Source organism: Cyprinus carpio, chromosome A22 (genome assembly GCF_018340385.1).
Source record: "Cyprinus carpio isolate SPL01 chromosome A22, ASM1834038v1, whole genome shotgun sequence".
NCBI classification, from domain to species: Eukaryota; Metazoa; Chordata; class Actinopteri; order Cypriniformes; family Cyprinidae; genus Cyprinus; species Cyprinus carpio.
The window spans coordinates 21,726,303-21,744,152 of NC_056593.1; the positions used below are offsets into that span (position 1 = coordinate 21,726,303).

General features: G+C 37.2%; 1 protein-coding gene across 1 annotated transcript; it reads right to left on the bottom strand.

Annotated features, from left to right (window-relative positions):
- Positions 1–822: 822 nt before the first annotated feature.
- Positions 823–13,299, bottom strand: LOC109076844 (alpha-2-HS-glycoprotein-like). Its single transcript, XM_042712244.1, has 5 exons — positions 13,059–13,299; positions 3,043–3,150; positions 2,836–2,920; positions 2,414–2,580; positions 823–1,068 (listed from the first exon to the last, which is right to left on the bottom strand). Exons 1-5 carry the CDS (start codon positions 13,269–13,271, stop codon positions 838–840), a joined length of 804 nt encoding a protein of 267 aa, XP_042568178.1. The 5' UTR covers positions 13,272–13,299; the 3' UTR covers positions 823–837.
- Positions 13,300–17,850: the final 4,551 nt, after the last annotated feature.

Below are 17,850 nucleotides of genomic sequence, written 5' to 3' on the forward strand. Positions count from 1 at the left end.
GGTCGTAGTTCTTGGAGGGAGGGTCAGAAGGTGAGTGTGGCTCAAGGGGTGAAGCTTCCATCCATCACCCTTCACAAAAAAGGTTGTTTGAGCTGACCCTCTCCAGTATATTAAATATAGGAGATGTTATCAATATACCTCTAGAAATGGCTTAGTCATGGATAAGTCTAAATTCTTCCGGAAGGAATGGGTGAGTTAATAGAGAGGGAAATTAGATGTTGTCGCTATTTGCATCCCACTTCCTCATCTTTCACCCCCTCCAGTGCTATAAACTGGAGGAGATAGTGTAGATGTAGATGCATCTATGTTGACATACTTACTGAAGGCATCAGCTAATAAGGGCTACTTAGCAGAGAGGTAGTAGGATGGTATTTGCAGCCCACTCTCTCATTTTCCCTATCCATTCCTTAAACTGGAGGGAGCAGCCTGGCAAAAATATGTTGGCTTGCTTCCCAGAGGGCCTGTTTATTAGGCAGTGTGTTACTTAAAGTATATCACAAACATTGTAGTATCCAAAAAATGTTTGCATGTTCACAGTTTAGTGTGACCGTGGCATTACGTGGGCACCCTTTATGCTGGAATGCCAGTGACATTATATGACCGCTGCCAAACAAGATTGCCATGTATTCACACATGCCTCAAACACCAGTCACACTCAAGGCGTTCACATAGCATCAACATCATGGCACAGCGTCTCGTTGACTCATTAGGGAAACAGGTTATGTACATAATGCTAAGATTATTTCTGCTTCAGTGCACAAGAAAAAAATAACAACAAGAAATTAAAAGAAAATTAAAAAAAACAACCTTTAATGATATGTATGGTATTGTTGAATTCTACAGACACAAATAGTGTAATAAAATAAACACTTGAGTATTACAACAAACAATGTGTATTTTGGATGTTTTCTTTCCACTAGTCTGACATAAGTAATGAACATTTGCACTTACAGCTTTAACTCCACACAAAGCCTTGCATGCTTTTTGTTTCTGGTAGTCCACCGTTTTTGGACAGTTTGTCTCCGTAATGGCGAACTGTGCAAAGAAGCCTTGACCTGAAAGCATCCACTAAGAAAATAGACAAATATTATGTTAATATGCAAACAATTTACAAGCAAACCATATGTAATGACCATATTCAAAAAGTTATCTGTTAATGTTACAGATAAAACTGTCTGATAAAACAGAATTGCTGTGTGAGGCCAGAAACATCTGCTCAGATGCAAAGCAAGCATATACTATTCAACTGAACATACTTTGGAGAGTTATTTCCATTCATGCAGGCACAGAACATATGTGCTAGTTGTCCGTTGCCTGTAATCTTTGCAGTGTGTTTAAACTCAACTTTCTGGCCAAGACGCAGATGTTTTGAGGCAACAACACAGTCAGCTTTTGTTGCCACAAGTTTTTTTTTTTTTTTTTTGATGTTAGTTTGGTGTGTCTTGGCCTTTACCTTCAATTGTCTGTGTCAATAAATTCAGTATTCACAGGGAATAAAACAATTCAGCTGGAGTTTGTTTTAACTGTAAAATATTGTAAAAATGCTACAAAAAAAGACAAAATTGGTTAACAGTAAGTTCCCATACTAAATACAGGAAAAAACTGTAAAAGATCTAACCAGACTTTTCATGTAATTTTACAGTAAAATACTGTTAATTGTACAGTTTTAGAAGTATAAAAAACAACGTATAATTTACAGTAAAACACTGTAAACTGATATTCCCAGAATTCCCTGGGTGACACTTTACATTTGAAAGTATTTTTAAATAATCATGTTTCTTAATAGTTTTTGTTGTCAGTTATGTACTGTACATTAGGGGTTTATGTTACATTTTCTGTTGTTAAATGAAAGTTTATTGCATTATTTAAGTGGTGTGTGTTACCATGATGGTGTTTTGTGTTTGTGTAAATGACTTATATTTATATTGTATTATATTAGTATAAATCTGTGGAAAAGCTACTTGTGATGAACTTTGATTCTTCATTTGGCTTTCACTTTTACCGCCTGCATTTTTATGGTGGGCTGTCAGTGTATGTTAAAGGTACAAAACAGATTTTAAATTTACTGGTTTACATTCAGATTTTCTTGTTTGTAAATTACAGTTTTATAAATGTTAACAGTTTTTCTGTATTTACAAATCATGCAGCACATATTTACATATTCATTTAAATGCTGCAGCATGGGTGGTGTGGGGATATTCACTAACAGTAAACCGCTGCTCATGTATTTCCAACTTCTTATACCTAAGCAAAGAGCAAAAAATAACTTTGACTTGACTATGTTAAGGCCTTGTATTTTGACTCAACTTTGGAACAAAATGGCATGTGTAATCAAGCTTGTGTCGCAAGAAACATTTCTGCTCATGTATTTGCATAAAATAGTAAAGTTTAACCCAAGTGTAAGAGACTTTACCTTTGTGCTGATCCTTCCCACTTCCAACAGTTTAAAGTAAGACTCGTGGTTAGATTCTTTGTTGAATTTCTGCAGTGCAGTTTTCACACTCTCTAGACCATTCGGGTCATTCAATGGCAGTAGAATGGGGCAGTCAGGGCATTTTGTCACAAGTATTTCATGTGAATCTGGGACAAAAACAGGAGCAAAATACAATCACTATGTGAATCGTATTTATAGGAGCTGCATTACCTTTTCTGTACTCTGACAAAGTGTCCTAAAACATTACTATGGTTTCTTTGAATGGCTATGTAAGTCAAGTGTCTAATTATACATACACACAAACACACACACACACACACAAAAAAAAACATATATAAATATATATATATAAATTACATATACATACATACATATTCATTCTATTAACTTGTTTACAGCACCTGGTTTGGTGTCACAGATGTAGCACGCCACAATTGCTTTTCCCTCAAAACTTAACACGGTCACATTACATTTTGCTGTCACTTTCTTTAAGGGAGACATGAAAAGGCTGTTAAATGGATGCACAACTCACAAAAGTCACTCTCTTCGGAGTGAAAAAGGCAGTAATCTGAAATTAGAGTTTGGAAGATATGTGATGTTCAGCTCACCGTCTCTGTTTCCATTCTAGTGTTACACTGATCTAAAGGTTTGGGATTCACAATGTGGCATTCAGTTTCTTCTAGAGTTATTCCGAAGATGACCTCACAAAGATCAGTCTGCACAAAAACAAGACAATTTGTAGCATTTGCACATCATAAAAAGGTTTTTCTTTTACCACTATTCTTAAACTTATCTTGTTTTCTGTATTTGAAATCACTCTTTTACACCATATGTAGAAAGACACTGATGTAGTGTGCCAGAGGTAAAGCAAGCAGGCAAGTATGGGGATCTAGATGCAGAGTTTATTGAAAATAACAAACAACATATGACCAGTGGTGGCTGAACAGTTGAGGACAGTAGGGTACCACCCTCCCTGAGCCACACTCACAAAATAATAATTATAATTATATATTATAGAAATGTACATGTTTATGACCAAGTTGTTGCACATAGACTCCCCAGATCCTCTATCACACAGTGGATCTTCTACATTTGTGCTTTAAACAATATGTACAAACACAAGGATGACCTTCTAAAGTGTTTTCAGATCATCATAGACTCTAGGATCTTTGATCCCCCAACCATCAGAGAGGCTGAGGACTTTGTGCAGATGCTTGATTAGCCTAATTGTTCCTTGCCATCAATGTAAATGACTGTCAAAACATTGATTGATTGATTGATTGATTGATTGATTGGACCAGGGCCTCCATTCCTTCTCTGTGTGAGGATAGTGTATCTGACCAGCAGCACCAGCCCATAAAGCCATGGAGGATGCTGGGGCTTGCTACTGAGGTAAAAAATAAAAATCATAGAGAATCACAAAACTACGGAGCCCAGCACATGCATGCAAGAAAAAAAATAGTAGGCTAAATCGTGTGCACGATTTACTAATTCGTTCCCTCGATTTATAAATTGTGCGCATGATTTACTAACTCGTTCCCTCGATTTATAAATTGTGCACATGATTTACTAACTCGTTCCCTCGATTTGGTGAATCGTCCACACGATTTATATATCAAGAGAACGAATTAGTAAATTGTGCGCACGCTTTAGCAAATCGAGGGAACGAATTCGCAAATTGAGGGAACGAAATATAATCGCGTGCACAATTTAGTACATCGAGGGAACAAATTAGTAAATCGCACACAATTGATTTATTTTTTCTTGCATGTCATGTGCTTGGCTCCATACAAAACAGACACAAGATGGCATATGTTTTTAAATACGGAATTACTTAAATTATAAACAAATTGAAACAGATGGTTAATAACTGACAAGTACAGAACAATTTAAGAAATATAAAATAAAATACAAATTGCATATTCTTCCATTTAAAACTTATATTTCTGAATTATTAAACTAGCTGAGAAAATAGGTAACACAGGCAAAAAAGGAAGACAAGGACCAAAACACAATGAAACATGGGCAAAAGAGAACATAACTCATGAGAGAAGAGTGAAATTCCTGTTCAAATAATCTGTTGGGAGAACAGATATCCTTGTACATAGATATCCTCTTATTGTTTAAATTGGTCATGGAGGTATCAAAATTTAACTGAGACTGTTTTTACATTAAAACACAAGGAAGTAACACTTTCATAGGACTGTCCCCGACTGAAGATTTTTCTGGTTGACTAGTAGTCATTCATTTGAATCATTAGTCAACTAATATTTGTTTTCCATTTGAATTGGTTAATTTGAAAGTAGACATTTCGCTAGATATATTTTTAATGCCTGGGTTAACATTAGATTGATCGGCCATATGAAGTTCCTAATACTTTTCAGATGATAAGCCATATTTGAGGACGATGAATGATAGACGAGTGTTTGGATGTCCTGCCCGATGTAACTAGCCTAAATTGCCACATACACCAGCCGTTAACGATCTGTTAGTCACGGACTGCGTGACTTCACCTATGGAATATCTTTTTTTTTTTTTTTTTGGTCGACCAAGCCCATTCTGCTTAACTAACGGTTAGTCGACTATTAGGGGCAGCCCTACACTTTAGAATATGGAACACATACTGTCTTCACTATTAACTATTAAGACATATTCACTATTAAGTGTTTTCCCTCAACAAACTCCTAATTTGCTGCTTATTAATAGTTAGTAAGGTAGTTGTTAAGTTTAGGTATGGGTTGGATTAAGGGATCTAGAATTTGGTCATGTAAAATAAAGCATTAATATGTGCTTGATAAATACTAATAAACAGCCAATATGATAGTAATATGCAGAATTAACTGAGAATTGGTCCTTGAAATAAAGTGTTACCAACAAGGATTATTTATACACTGGCTGCTAACAAGCTTAGCAAGTTAATAAGACTAACCTAGGGAGACTAATCAAGAATGGACAATAAACAAATTTTGCTGGGCAGTCAACCAGGTGAGACACAAGGCTAACAACTGATCTGAAGTATCCTGATTGAAATTTGTTTCCCATTCTTAATGGAAAAGTGTCCAAGCAACATCGCTCAGCAACATTGCCCAGCAACATTGCTCAAAAAGTTGCCCTGTGTATCACTTAATACCTTAAAATGAATAACCTTTCTGTAATCGTTTAACCATTACTTATGTAATGTCATGCTGTGACTGTAAACCATAAAATACACATCATCAGGATCGATGATGGTGAGGAGAACTTAGGACGAACTACAGGTAAGGAGTCAGGTAAGTAGAGTTGTATGGATCAGTGAGACTGGACAACAGAGAAGGGAAGTGTGACTCCATAACTCCATTATGTGTGGAGTTGATAAGCTGATGCAGGTGCAGTTAATTAGAATTTGGGTAATGCTGAATGAATAGGTGGAGCTGACGGGTCTGGTGTGTAGCATCTGTGACAGTACCCCCTCCCTCCACAGATGGCTCCTGAAGACCGCACAGGACAATGACAACAGGGACGGCCTCAACCTCTGGGAGCTGGACGGTTCAGATGATTAGAGTGGAAGTTTGTTAGTAAGGAAGGATCTAGGATGTCATCCTGGCTCACCCACGATCTCTCCTCAGGACCGTGTCCTTCCTATTCCTCCAAATACTCCAGAATGATAAATGGACCTATGTAGCAGGACTCAGCTTAAGGCAGGGCAGACGAAGATGGATGTCCCAGGTTGAGAGCCAGATCTTTTGTCCTGAATGGTTACAGGGAGTGGCAGATCATCGTGCATCGGCCTGCTTCTTGTGTCTTTGTAGGTCCCTCTGAAGATGGATATGAGCTGAGTCCCAGACCCTCTTGCTCTCTCAAGACTAGTCAACAGACGGGACCTCTGATGGTTCCTTGACCAGGAAAAGATGGGAGGTTGTTAACCAAGTATGCACTGGAAGGGGGTTATTCCCATGGTAGATTGACAGGGTGAGTTTGGTGCATACTCGGCCCAGGGTGGAAAATGACCCCAGTCATGTTGGTGCTTATGGCAGTAAGACCGCAGGTATCTCCCGATCTCCTGGATCTTTTGTTCAGTCTGGCCGTTGGTTTGTGGATGATATCCGGATGAGAGGCTGATGGAAATACCCAATAATTGGAAGAAGGAACTCCAGACTCATGATATGAACTGAGCCCATGGTCTGAAACGATATCCTCTGGTAGACCGAAATCTCGGAAGACATGATGTTACAGTGATTCAGCAGTCTTTAGTGGGGTGGGTAAACCTTTCAAGGGAATCAATTTGCAGGCTTTAGAGAATCCGTCCACAATGACTAGGATGCAGGTATAGGATTCCGATGGAGGAACATCTGTGGTGAAATCAATCCCAATATGGGACCATGGCCGATTGGGAATGGGTAGGGGAACCAGTTTCCCTGCGGGAAGATGTCGAGGCATTTGTGAGATGGCACAGACTGAAAAGGCCTGAACATATCGGGAGATATCCTGGGCCATTTCAGGACACCAGTATTTATTTTGGAGGAGCAAGAGAGTACGCTGGCTGCCTGGGCGTCCAGAGCCCGGAGATGTATGAACTGAGTCCACGAGAGACAGGCAAAGAGTATGGTACATCCCTCGGGTTTATGTATCATCTAAAATGTAACTGGTTTCCTACCAATCATGTCTTTTTCTCTTTTTATTTTTTTCTTATTTTATATTATTTTATTTTATTTTATTTTATTACTTGAGTTAATGCATAAACATAACATTGTAAAGGGCTCACATACTACTTTTGGCCAATTGTTTTTACATAAACAAATGGAAGGAGGCAAGTTGTAATTCTATACTCAACTGTGCATTTCAGATGCTGTCACATCCTACAACCTTGTCATCTGAGAAACTGACACTCAATCACACCAAAGTACACATAATGATGGACTTACAGCCACTCTTAGGGAATTGTGAAAATACAGTATTTCACTAGGGCTTGGTCTTCATTACACCATTTTCTGTTTCTATTTTTGTTTTACTTCTTTAAATATATATGTTAAGTGTCAATTGTCATTTGTTGTATTCTGCTAATAACGGCTGTTAGATCACTGTAATTTTTGCTACAATTTCACATATCATTAAATAAAATAAAAGTACCTAATTGACACAACATGCTGTTGTTGTTGTTGTTGTTTTTATGAAAACCTTAATAGACGCTTTAAGATATTATAAGACCAGGCAGGTAGAGGGGTAACAAAACAATATTAATAAATAATTTATTCATATAACATTAATAAAACTAATATAAATACGCTAATAAACTAATATTAATGAAATTAAAAAGGTTTTTTGTAACACATTTAAGGTTCTATATAGCACTTTCAAAGCATGGTTCTTTATGGAACCCAGTAAAAAGAGTTCTATTTAGCACCAAAAAGGGTTCTGCTATTGTTACAAGCTGAAGAACCCTTTTCTGGTACTGTTTAGAACCATTTTTCTTAAGAGTGCAGATGGTACATAAATCCGTCCCTTAGCACCTCTCGGCAAAGCAGATTTAGAGTGTGTGACTTCGGCAATCTGGTCATCCAGGGACCATTGGATGGGACTCACAACGATAGCCGGAGGGAGTATGGGCTCTGGTGAAGACAGATCAAATCGAGTGAAGAACTATGCCCAATGTGCTTGGCAGAGATTCAACCTTTTGTCATCACAGAAAAATTCTAAATTGCGATGATCTGTGACTACCTCGAACTGATGTTTGACTCCACTCTTCCAAAGCAACCTTATTATTGTTGTTGTTTGTTTTTTGACCCTTTATGTACAGCACTTTGGTCAACTACGGTTGTTTTTAAATGTGCTCTAGAAATACATCATAGAATAGAATTTTGATTGTATGATTGCCAACAGCTCACGATGTCCGATGTCATAATTTTTTTTCACCAGGGACAGTTTCCTGGAGAAGAAGGCACATGGATTGAGGATTGGTGGATCACCCTCCTGCTGGGATAGTACAGATCCAACCCTGGACGTAGAGGCATCCACTTCCACGATCCAGTTCTAGATCAGAATGGACCAAGGTCGGAGCAGAGTTTATCAAGTTCATGAAGGCTTGGAATACAGAGGGTAAGTTGGACAATCCATATGGCATATCACGGTACTTATAGTGTCCTGCAGGTATTATGAAGGCAGTCTTCCACTCATCACCCTCACATATTATAATGAGGTTGTATGCGCTCCGCAGGTCCAGCTTGGTGAAGATGCGAGCTCCCCGCAACAAGTCGCATGGCCGATTTAATTTCAACTAAATTTTATTTGTATATCGATTTTCACAATACACATTGTTTCAAAGTTTCAGGTGTGATCATAATGATTACAATATAGAGAAAATTTAGCAGCTGTGCATATCGATTCAAGTTGGCGTCATCTGAGGTCTTCGCAGGGGTCAGCATCATCTCCTCACAGGTGATGGGTCATCTGAAGTCTTTCTATGAGGTTCGATCCATGTTGAAGCTGGCATAATCTATAGTTACCTCGAGATGGGCATCCAGGGGTAGGAACAGAAAGGCAAATGGAAAAGAATTACTGTAGCTGCTGTTCCATAAGTTTCTGATGAGGTGGTAATTCCATTGCCAACTGTTGCCAATGATGGTGGATTAGCACCTAGAAAGGACCTCTACAGCCCTGAAAGACAGCGGAGACCAGGACTAGAGCCCCAGAGACAGATCCCCTGTAAAGACCTTGTCTCAGATGACCACCGGGACAAGACCACAGGAAACAGATGATTCTTCTGCACAACCTGACTTTGCTGCAGCCTGGAATTGAACTGCTGGTTTCGTCTGGTCAGAGGAGAACTGGCCCCCCAACTGAGCCTGGTTTCTCCCAAGGTTTTTTTCTCCATTCTCTCACTGATGGAGTTTTGGTTCCTTGCCGCTGTCGCCTCTGGCTTGCTTAGTTGGGGACACTTCATTTACAGCGATATCGTTGACTTGATTGCAAATTATTGCACAGATACCATTTAAACTGAACTGAGCTGCATGATGACATCACTGAATTCAATGATGAACTGCCTTTAACTGTCATTTTGTATTATTGACACACTGTTTTCCTAATTAATGTTGTTCAGTTGCTTTGACGCAATCTTTTTTGTTTAAAGCGCTATATAAATAAAGATGACTTGACTTGACTTGCCAAGATGAACACATCTTATGTAAACTTTTATTTTTATTTTTTTCTGAGTGATAATTTGTGGAGTTGTTCTAGTGAGATGAAATTGCCAGCTGTTCCAGTATCTATGATGGCTTGCACTGAAACGGAGAATTTGAGAAAGTTAATGATACAGTTGTACGAGTCAAAGATGCAACTGGGGAGGTAGTTGAATAGTACTCACAGCTGGGCATAGCAAACAGATAGGACAGTTGACGCTCCGCATGGGAAAGATGGAAAGAGTCAACTTGCATAGGTTCTGGTGTTTGGAGTGTGACAGATCGAGTGGCAGGAGGAGATTGAGCAGCGGGTTGGTCCAATATACATGTGGAGAGATGTTTAGAGATATGAATCGATTCGAGATTGAAGGTCTCCAGACCAGTCACATTGTTGTAGATGGCCATATGACAACAAATTTCTGAGTTAAGACCCCTGCGGTAGGCTGTATCACTCTACATGCATCCTTTTTGGTCTGGTCTTCTGTCAGCGGACAACATAGGTAATATGATTCACAGAGGTTTATTAATGCAGATGGCAGAGTTCAGGAGAGCAATCAGATGAGAAGCTGATGATATTGTAGAACTTATCTTGAATAATAGTCTTTGCCTTTGGCAGATGCTGATGAACTGGCAAACGTATGATCAGGACAGACAATGAGGGAATGATCAGGATCAATGATGGTGAAGAGAACTTAGGACGAGTTACAGGTAAGGAGTCAGGTAAGCAGAGCGGTATGGATCAATAAAACTGGAGATGGTGTAGCCTCTGTGACATTCCTCTTCAGCAGCGACTGTGAAGGCCAAAGTATACTTCGATTTTTAAATGTTTGTCTAATTATCTGTCTATCTATTTTAAACTCTGCTATACGGCTGCTATCTCAAAACCCTCTCACACAAGCGCTTGTCAATGCAGCCATGTGTTGTTGTTGCAGTCTCCGCTGTTTTGATGTTGTCGTTCCATCTCTTAAGGTGGGGCAACTTTTTGAGCAATGTTGCCGAGTTATTAAGTTTCTTGAGTACTTTCCCATTGAGAATGGCCAACAAATTTCTATCTGGATACTTTCGATTGGTCGTGGGCCCTGTGTCTCACCTGGTTGCCAGTTGACTGCAACATTGCCCGACAACATTGCTCAGAAAGTTGCCATTTTATACTTTGGCATTAAGCTCAAAAACCCCACACTGATTGTTAAAGAACAGGTCATATGGTATTTTAAAGTGTCCTAATTTTGTGTTGGAGTCCTCTACAACAGGTTTAAATGCATCTAAGGTTAGAAAACATTAGTTCCAAGCAAGTTCGGAGCAAACCCCTAACTTCCATAAGCTTACTCTGCTCTGATTGGTCAGCTGGCCAAGCCTGCTGCGACTGGCACAGAGAGGAGTCCTTGAGCCAGTTAGCCAGTGCTTCCATTGACAAAGCACCCTTACATGAAACAGTAATATAGTGATCCAATCCGTTCTTATAATAATGGGATAAAATACAAGAACACTTATGCAAGTGTTTAGCTCCAACCCTAATTAAACACACCTGAACCAGCTAGACCCCTGGTTTAAATAGTGACAGCATGCACATAACTAAGTAAGACAGAAATATTGTGCTTTACCTGGAAAACTAAAGCTGCACTAGGTATACATCACAAAAACATTTTTTGAGCACTAAATTGAAAATGTACACAAAGAATCAATCGTACTTACAGGTTGTGGTTCGAAGAGCTTGTTAGTCCAAATTAAGAAGATTAGAAGCCAACAAAGATAAAAGCCAAGATTAGAGAATCAGTCCTTGGTAAAATGACATGCACACAACAAAAGGTTTGAATTGTATTTCTGTGGTATCCTTGAACACAGTGTCTTCTTAAACATCATCTAAACACACTAACTAGCAGAAGTGTTTATGGGCAGGTCAGACTCTGTTCATATTTCGTAGGCAGGCAGGGATTATGCAAATGTGTTACCAAGTGACATATACCGTAACAGGCAAATGATTCAAAAATATAAAGACTCATTAAGGCGTTTCAGATCAGACTATCTCTTTTAAGAGACAATATCTTTATCATGCACTTTTTTGATTAACTTTGCAGATTGTTTTCATTTAAGGATAGCTACATTATAAACTGCAAAAGAGATATTTTTAAAAACCCATAGGACCTGCTCTTTAAAAGTTCAAAAGTAACTACTTTTTGGAAGCTTTTACAGCAGTGAAATCAAACATTCATTGTTTCTTGCCTGCTTCATCACAGATTGCGACATGCCATGATTTGGGTGACATGTTTTGCTGTGTCCCAATTTGCATACTATCCATCCTATATAGTATTAGAAATTAGAATCAGAGTGTCCCAAATCATAGTATGTTGAAATGAGTATTCCAAAGATACCTGGATGGTTTACTACTTCCGGCAGAAATTCAAAGTTCCGTGCACACTCTAATAGCAAATATTTCCCAGAACTCATTGCACGTTGGATGAGGATTCGATCAGAACTACAAACACAAATAAAAATGTAATAAAGAATAAAAAACATGGTGGATATGCGAGATTGATGGACAGGCAGGGAAAGGGGTTTGAGTGATAAATAATCAATATCTAACTTGATGAAAAAATATTTAATGGTTATCTGTGTTATATTTCATCTGCAACAACACTGTGAACTTTTATAAAGACAAATTTGACATTACAGTTCAAGGGTCTCCAAACTCTATCCTGGAGGGCCGGAGTGCTGAATAGTTTAGCTCCAACCCTAATTAAACACACCTGAACCAGCTAGACCCCTGGTTTAAATGATGACCGGATGCACATAACTAAGCAAAGGAGCGGTCCATTAAAGGCACACAGTTATGATGAAATAGTATGTCCCAAAGCTTGCCTGCTCTTCTGCTACATACTCAAAAGTATGTACTTTTTCTTTACAAAAAGAGGACATACTTTTAGGGTATAGTATATGTAGGCGACGCAGTATTTGCATGAGAAATGTGCGCCTTTCAGAGAGGACTGTGACTGCAACACATTGTCTTTTGGTACAGTCTTTGACATTTTTGCAAAAAATAAATCACTGTTATTGCACTTGTCTGTCATGTTTTTCAATATTCTGTACAATTAAAAAAAATGGTTAAATTAGGAGTGGCATTAGCCACTTAAAATATCCTTTTAATGCTACATTGTTGCTAAAATTGTAATTTTCCTACACATTTCAGTCTATTGCATTTTATATCTTTTTATATTGGCTATTGGAGGTAAGGTTAAGGGATCTAAAATTGTTTAGATAATGATAAAATGATAAAAGTGCATTTAAACAAATATCTTTATGATATTAAAGATTTGTAAATAATTTATGTATTTTAGCTGTGAATAGGTAAAAATGTTTACATTTTAAATGTTTCAATATGTCCAATTTGTACATTTCAGCAACAATCAAAATTTACCAAAATTTATGTTTTGTACTTGTAAATGCTACATACTAATACCTTTGATGCAAAACCTCACCTTCTTATCTGCACTGCGACTGTCCAGTGAGACAAATTTGAATTTGTATCCATGGTGGTGATGGTCATTAATGAACCGCTCGGCTGCTAATGTAGCAATGTTGTCCTGATCTTCTTGGCACTTATATATCACATCAGTGTCTGTTAGGAGGCTGGCCACGTGTAGAGCCGAGACCAAAGCTGCTAATATTACCAGCTTTCTCATGCTGAACATGGACACGAACCCTAAATCTTCAATCAAGTAAAAGTCCTCCTCTCTTGTCCAGACCTTTATAATATACACTGCAGGGGGAAATAACCAAACAGTTTAGTGAGATGCTTGCCAATGTAAATGACATCAAAAACAAATATAAAAGAGAGATATGAGGAATGTCATGTCACTCTAACTATTAGCAGAATTCACCATGACATTGATGTTTTGTTTGTCTTGCCTCCCTCATCTCTGAGTTCATGCTCCATGTTACAGATAACTTATACAGATAAGTATTAATAAAAATGGTTCTTATTACAAATGTTGAAAAGAGTTTTGGCTGCTTAATAGTTTTAAAGTGTGATTCATTTTTTTCAGTATTCTTTGATGGATAGAAAAACAAATGCATTTATTTGAAAAATAAATCTTTTTAACTTTATAAAAGTGTCACTTTTGATCAATTTAATGCATCCTTGGTTAATTAAAAGTAATAATTTCTTTCTTATGTACCCTAAACTTTTGAATAGTAGTATATCACAGCTGCGACAAAACTATTAAACATTTTCGGCATTGATAATAAGAAATGTTTCTTGAGCAGCAGATAAATATATTAGAATGATTTCTGAAGAAAAATGACACTGAAGACACTGAAGACTGGAGTAACGATGCTGAAAATTCAGCTTTGATCAAAGAAATAAACTGTATTATGAAATATATTCAAGTACAAAACAGTTATTTTAAATGTCATAATATTACTGTTTTCACTGTAATATTGATCAGTTAAATGCAGTCTTTGTTAGCGTGGAAGACTTATTTTAAAAACATTTTTTTTAAAAATCTTAATTATTTCAAACTTTCTTGGGGTAGTTTTTACTGTTTATAACTAATATTTAAACTTTTTTATAGTCTCTTAGATCATGAAGATGTGTATGTGATTAAAAGATTAGAAGTCAATATTAATTTTATTTTATTTCTATTTCATTCAACATGGACCTATCAGTGGTCTGTAAGTCCATGACAATCTATTTTGCAATCAAGCATTGACTTTGGACTTATGATACTGGTACTTGAAGCTTGAGTTGCTTTAATGGTAGCAAAAATTCCATAAAACATTATTGTTGTATAGAGCAACTTTTATGTACATATGGAAGGTTCTTCCACTTGGGGGTCAAGTTTCTATGTCTAATAAAGTTTCTACACATAAATCTGCTTAAAGCAAGTCTGTTTACTTGTTGGCCATGTCTGTAATGATCCAGTACAGTTCTGATCTACTTCAGTGTGGAAAGGTTGAAATCTACATAACTCTATGTCATAATTACATTCAGTGATGAATTTAAAATCAGGAATAAAATCTATAACACCATGCTATAAGGCATTGTGCCTGTTAACCCTTGTGCTTTGTTCATTTGCGATTTATGGTGTACACTGAGTACTCAAGAGACCCCAGACATTAACATGTGATTTTGTAACATAATCATTAATTTTTAAAAACATGTAAAATCACTCACTTAATTAATGTTCTTACTATACATTTTTGCTGTATTGGGGGAATTTATGGTATTTTAAAAAACAATTTTCCTCAATTTCTAATCACTTTTTATACATGCATATATAAAATAGCGACATTTAAGTAAAATTCAATTTAAAGATCTACATTTATCAGTTTCTTTCATGGTGATAACATGAAAAATATCCCATGGTTTAGTGGAAGATTGCTGCTATCTACTGGAAAACTTTTTAAGGGCTCATGAGCTGAGAAATCAAAGAAAACTTTCTTGTTAGATTAAACCGGCTTTTATTGAAACCAAGCTCAGAAAACGAGGCGTTTTGGAATGTCCCACTTTATTTTGTAATTGTGTGGCTCAGAGCCATTGAGAAACATTGAGAATATGCTAGTCTTGCAAGAACCTTCTTTGTTTACAGGAGCGAAGGAAGCAAAATTTCCTTATTTTAGCAAAGGAAAAACAGTCTCCTTTTGGATTTTTCTTTACAAATCCTTAATTTGTACTTCTAATTCATGACCAGTGTTTTGTTTTCTTTACTTTTCACTTCTCACTTCACTCGCATTCGTCTCTTCTCACCGGGACCTTATACTACGTCCTACATCATCCGCCTGAATGAGCGCACATACGACAGTTAGTGGAAGCTAAAGATCATGGTTTATGAAGTTTTAAATATAGATATTTTTCTTACAAAAATGCATTGATTCGTTACAGCAAGAGGCAAACAAGGCGCAACAATAGAAACTTTATTTCACAGTAACGATATATACCATAATACCAAAGCTACTAGAAGGCAAGCCTGCAACCTTTAGCCAAAAACACGTAATGGCTAATCCTAACGCTTCTGCTTTGGCAGTACGTGGGAAAGAAGAACAGAGGCTGATTTTTGTTGTTGTTTTTTGTTTTTTTAAATGAATGTCAATAGAGAAGAGGCTTCACTACCCTGAATAAAAAGCTTTTTAGAGGAAACAGCTTATTTAATTAATCGGCAGCCTATCAGTTAATCTCCAATATACAGTGCTGGTTGAAAATTGCTTGGGAATTCTTTAGAATTGTCTATATTTCTGCATGAATATAACCCCCTCAAAAATCATCAGATTTTCATGTAAGTCCTGAATGTTGACAAAGAGAACCCAATCAAACAAATGAGATGAAAATATATACTTTGTCATTTATCTATTAAGGAAAATTATTCATTATTACATATCTGTGAGCAGCAAAAGTATGTGAATCTCTAGGATAAGCTGTTAATTTGAAGGTGAAATTAGAGTCCATCTGTTCAGAGGTGTTTTTAATCAGTGCGATGACTATCAGGAGTCAATGTGTGCCCTGTTTTATTTAAAGAACAGGGATCTATCAACGTTTGGTCATGTTTGTGGAAGTGTATCATGGCACAAACAAATGAGATCTCTGAGGACCTCAGAAAAAGAGATGATGTTGTCCGTCAGGCTAGAAAAGTTTTCAAAGCCATCTCTAAAGAGTTTAGACTCCACCAATCCACGGTCAGACAGACTGTGTACAAATAGAGGAAATTCAAGACCACTGTTACCCTCCCTAGGAATGGTCCACCAACAAAGATCACTCTAAAAGCAAGACGTGTAAAAGTCCACAAGGTTTCAAAGGACTGTAGGCTAACTTCTAAGCAACTTAAAACCTTTCTCGCATTGGCTAATGTTAATGTTTATGAGCCCATCATCAGGAGAACAATAAACAACCATGGTGTGCATGGCAGAGTCGCAAGAAGAAAGCCACTGCGACTTTACGGATTTTCTGTATGCATGAACAGCTTTTAACGCTCCAAAGACAAAGGAAAACATGAAATCGCATTGTATGAGCCCTTTAACCATGTGTAAACAAAAATATAACCTAATTAGTTGAAATTAAGACGTATTGGATATTAAAATGCATTTCAAATATAAAGTTAAGTGGGTATCATTACCCATTTTTCTAATTTAATACATTTCATAATTTAAAAGTTCAGTTTAGAAGTATCGTATCGGTATTGACGATACTGGCCTTTAAAAGAAGTATCATTGAAAACAAAATAAGTGGTATCACCCATCTCTAGCCCCTTCAGACCCTGCATTCACTGAAATGGACATCACATGATCTCTTGATTAAACCAATACAATTATACAAGAGCAAATATCAAGTGGATAAATTATTATTATTTTTTTTAATTCAGGTCTGAAGGGGCTAGACTATAGCTGTGTGTACTTGATCAGTTGACCAGATGACTAGTGACTTGACTTAAATGCTTTTCTGGGCTAGTGAAGCTCAGAGAATTCGGGTAAATTATTTTCTGTTGATCAAAGTAAGGTTCTTGACAGTAGGATGGTTGTGGAAGACAGTTATACAGGTTCACCTTGAGTTAGGATGGAATAAAGCTGTGAAACGCCAACTGGAAACCGATCCCATCTGAAATCAGTCCGTTTGCACACAATGTATATATGGATGCCCATAGAAAATATTGAAAGCACTGGAGGTTACAAGCAATAGGTACTCCCCAATTCATTTTAATGTTCTAAAATCTGTGACGCTTTGATGTTGTATTCTCACATACATAACTAGATAAACCGCTTGCTGCTGCTGTTATAATTAGTATTTACTTCTCTCTCGACTACCTGCATGTAGTTTTACGACATATGTTTGCATATGGCTTTCTGTTTGTCATGCTGCTGGTTTGTGATTGTAGCTCTGTGCAGCTTTGTTTTTTTTTTGTAGAATCTTACTATCACTCTCTGTTGTTTAAAGTGATAAAACATAACTTAATTCCCACCATATTTCTGATATTATCTATCAACCCAATCTGATTCATTTAAACGTTCACTTTTATTCTATTCGCCACATTAGCATTCGTTAGCTTGTCATTAGCATTTCCATGCATGCCTATTGCTGTTTTCTTTTCTTTTTTTCTCTCTCACTCCGTTTTTTTTTCACAAGTTCATCAAACGACGGTGGTAAGAGTAATGGCTTCTCCTGCTATTGTTGTTTGCACCGCTTGCCACGTGTATAGTTTTTCTCTCTCTGTTCGGCGACGAGGGATTCACATGTGATAAATGCAGGGAAATAGTTAGGCTGACAGAGAATATTTCAAAATT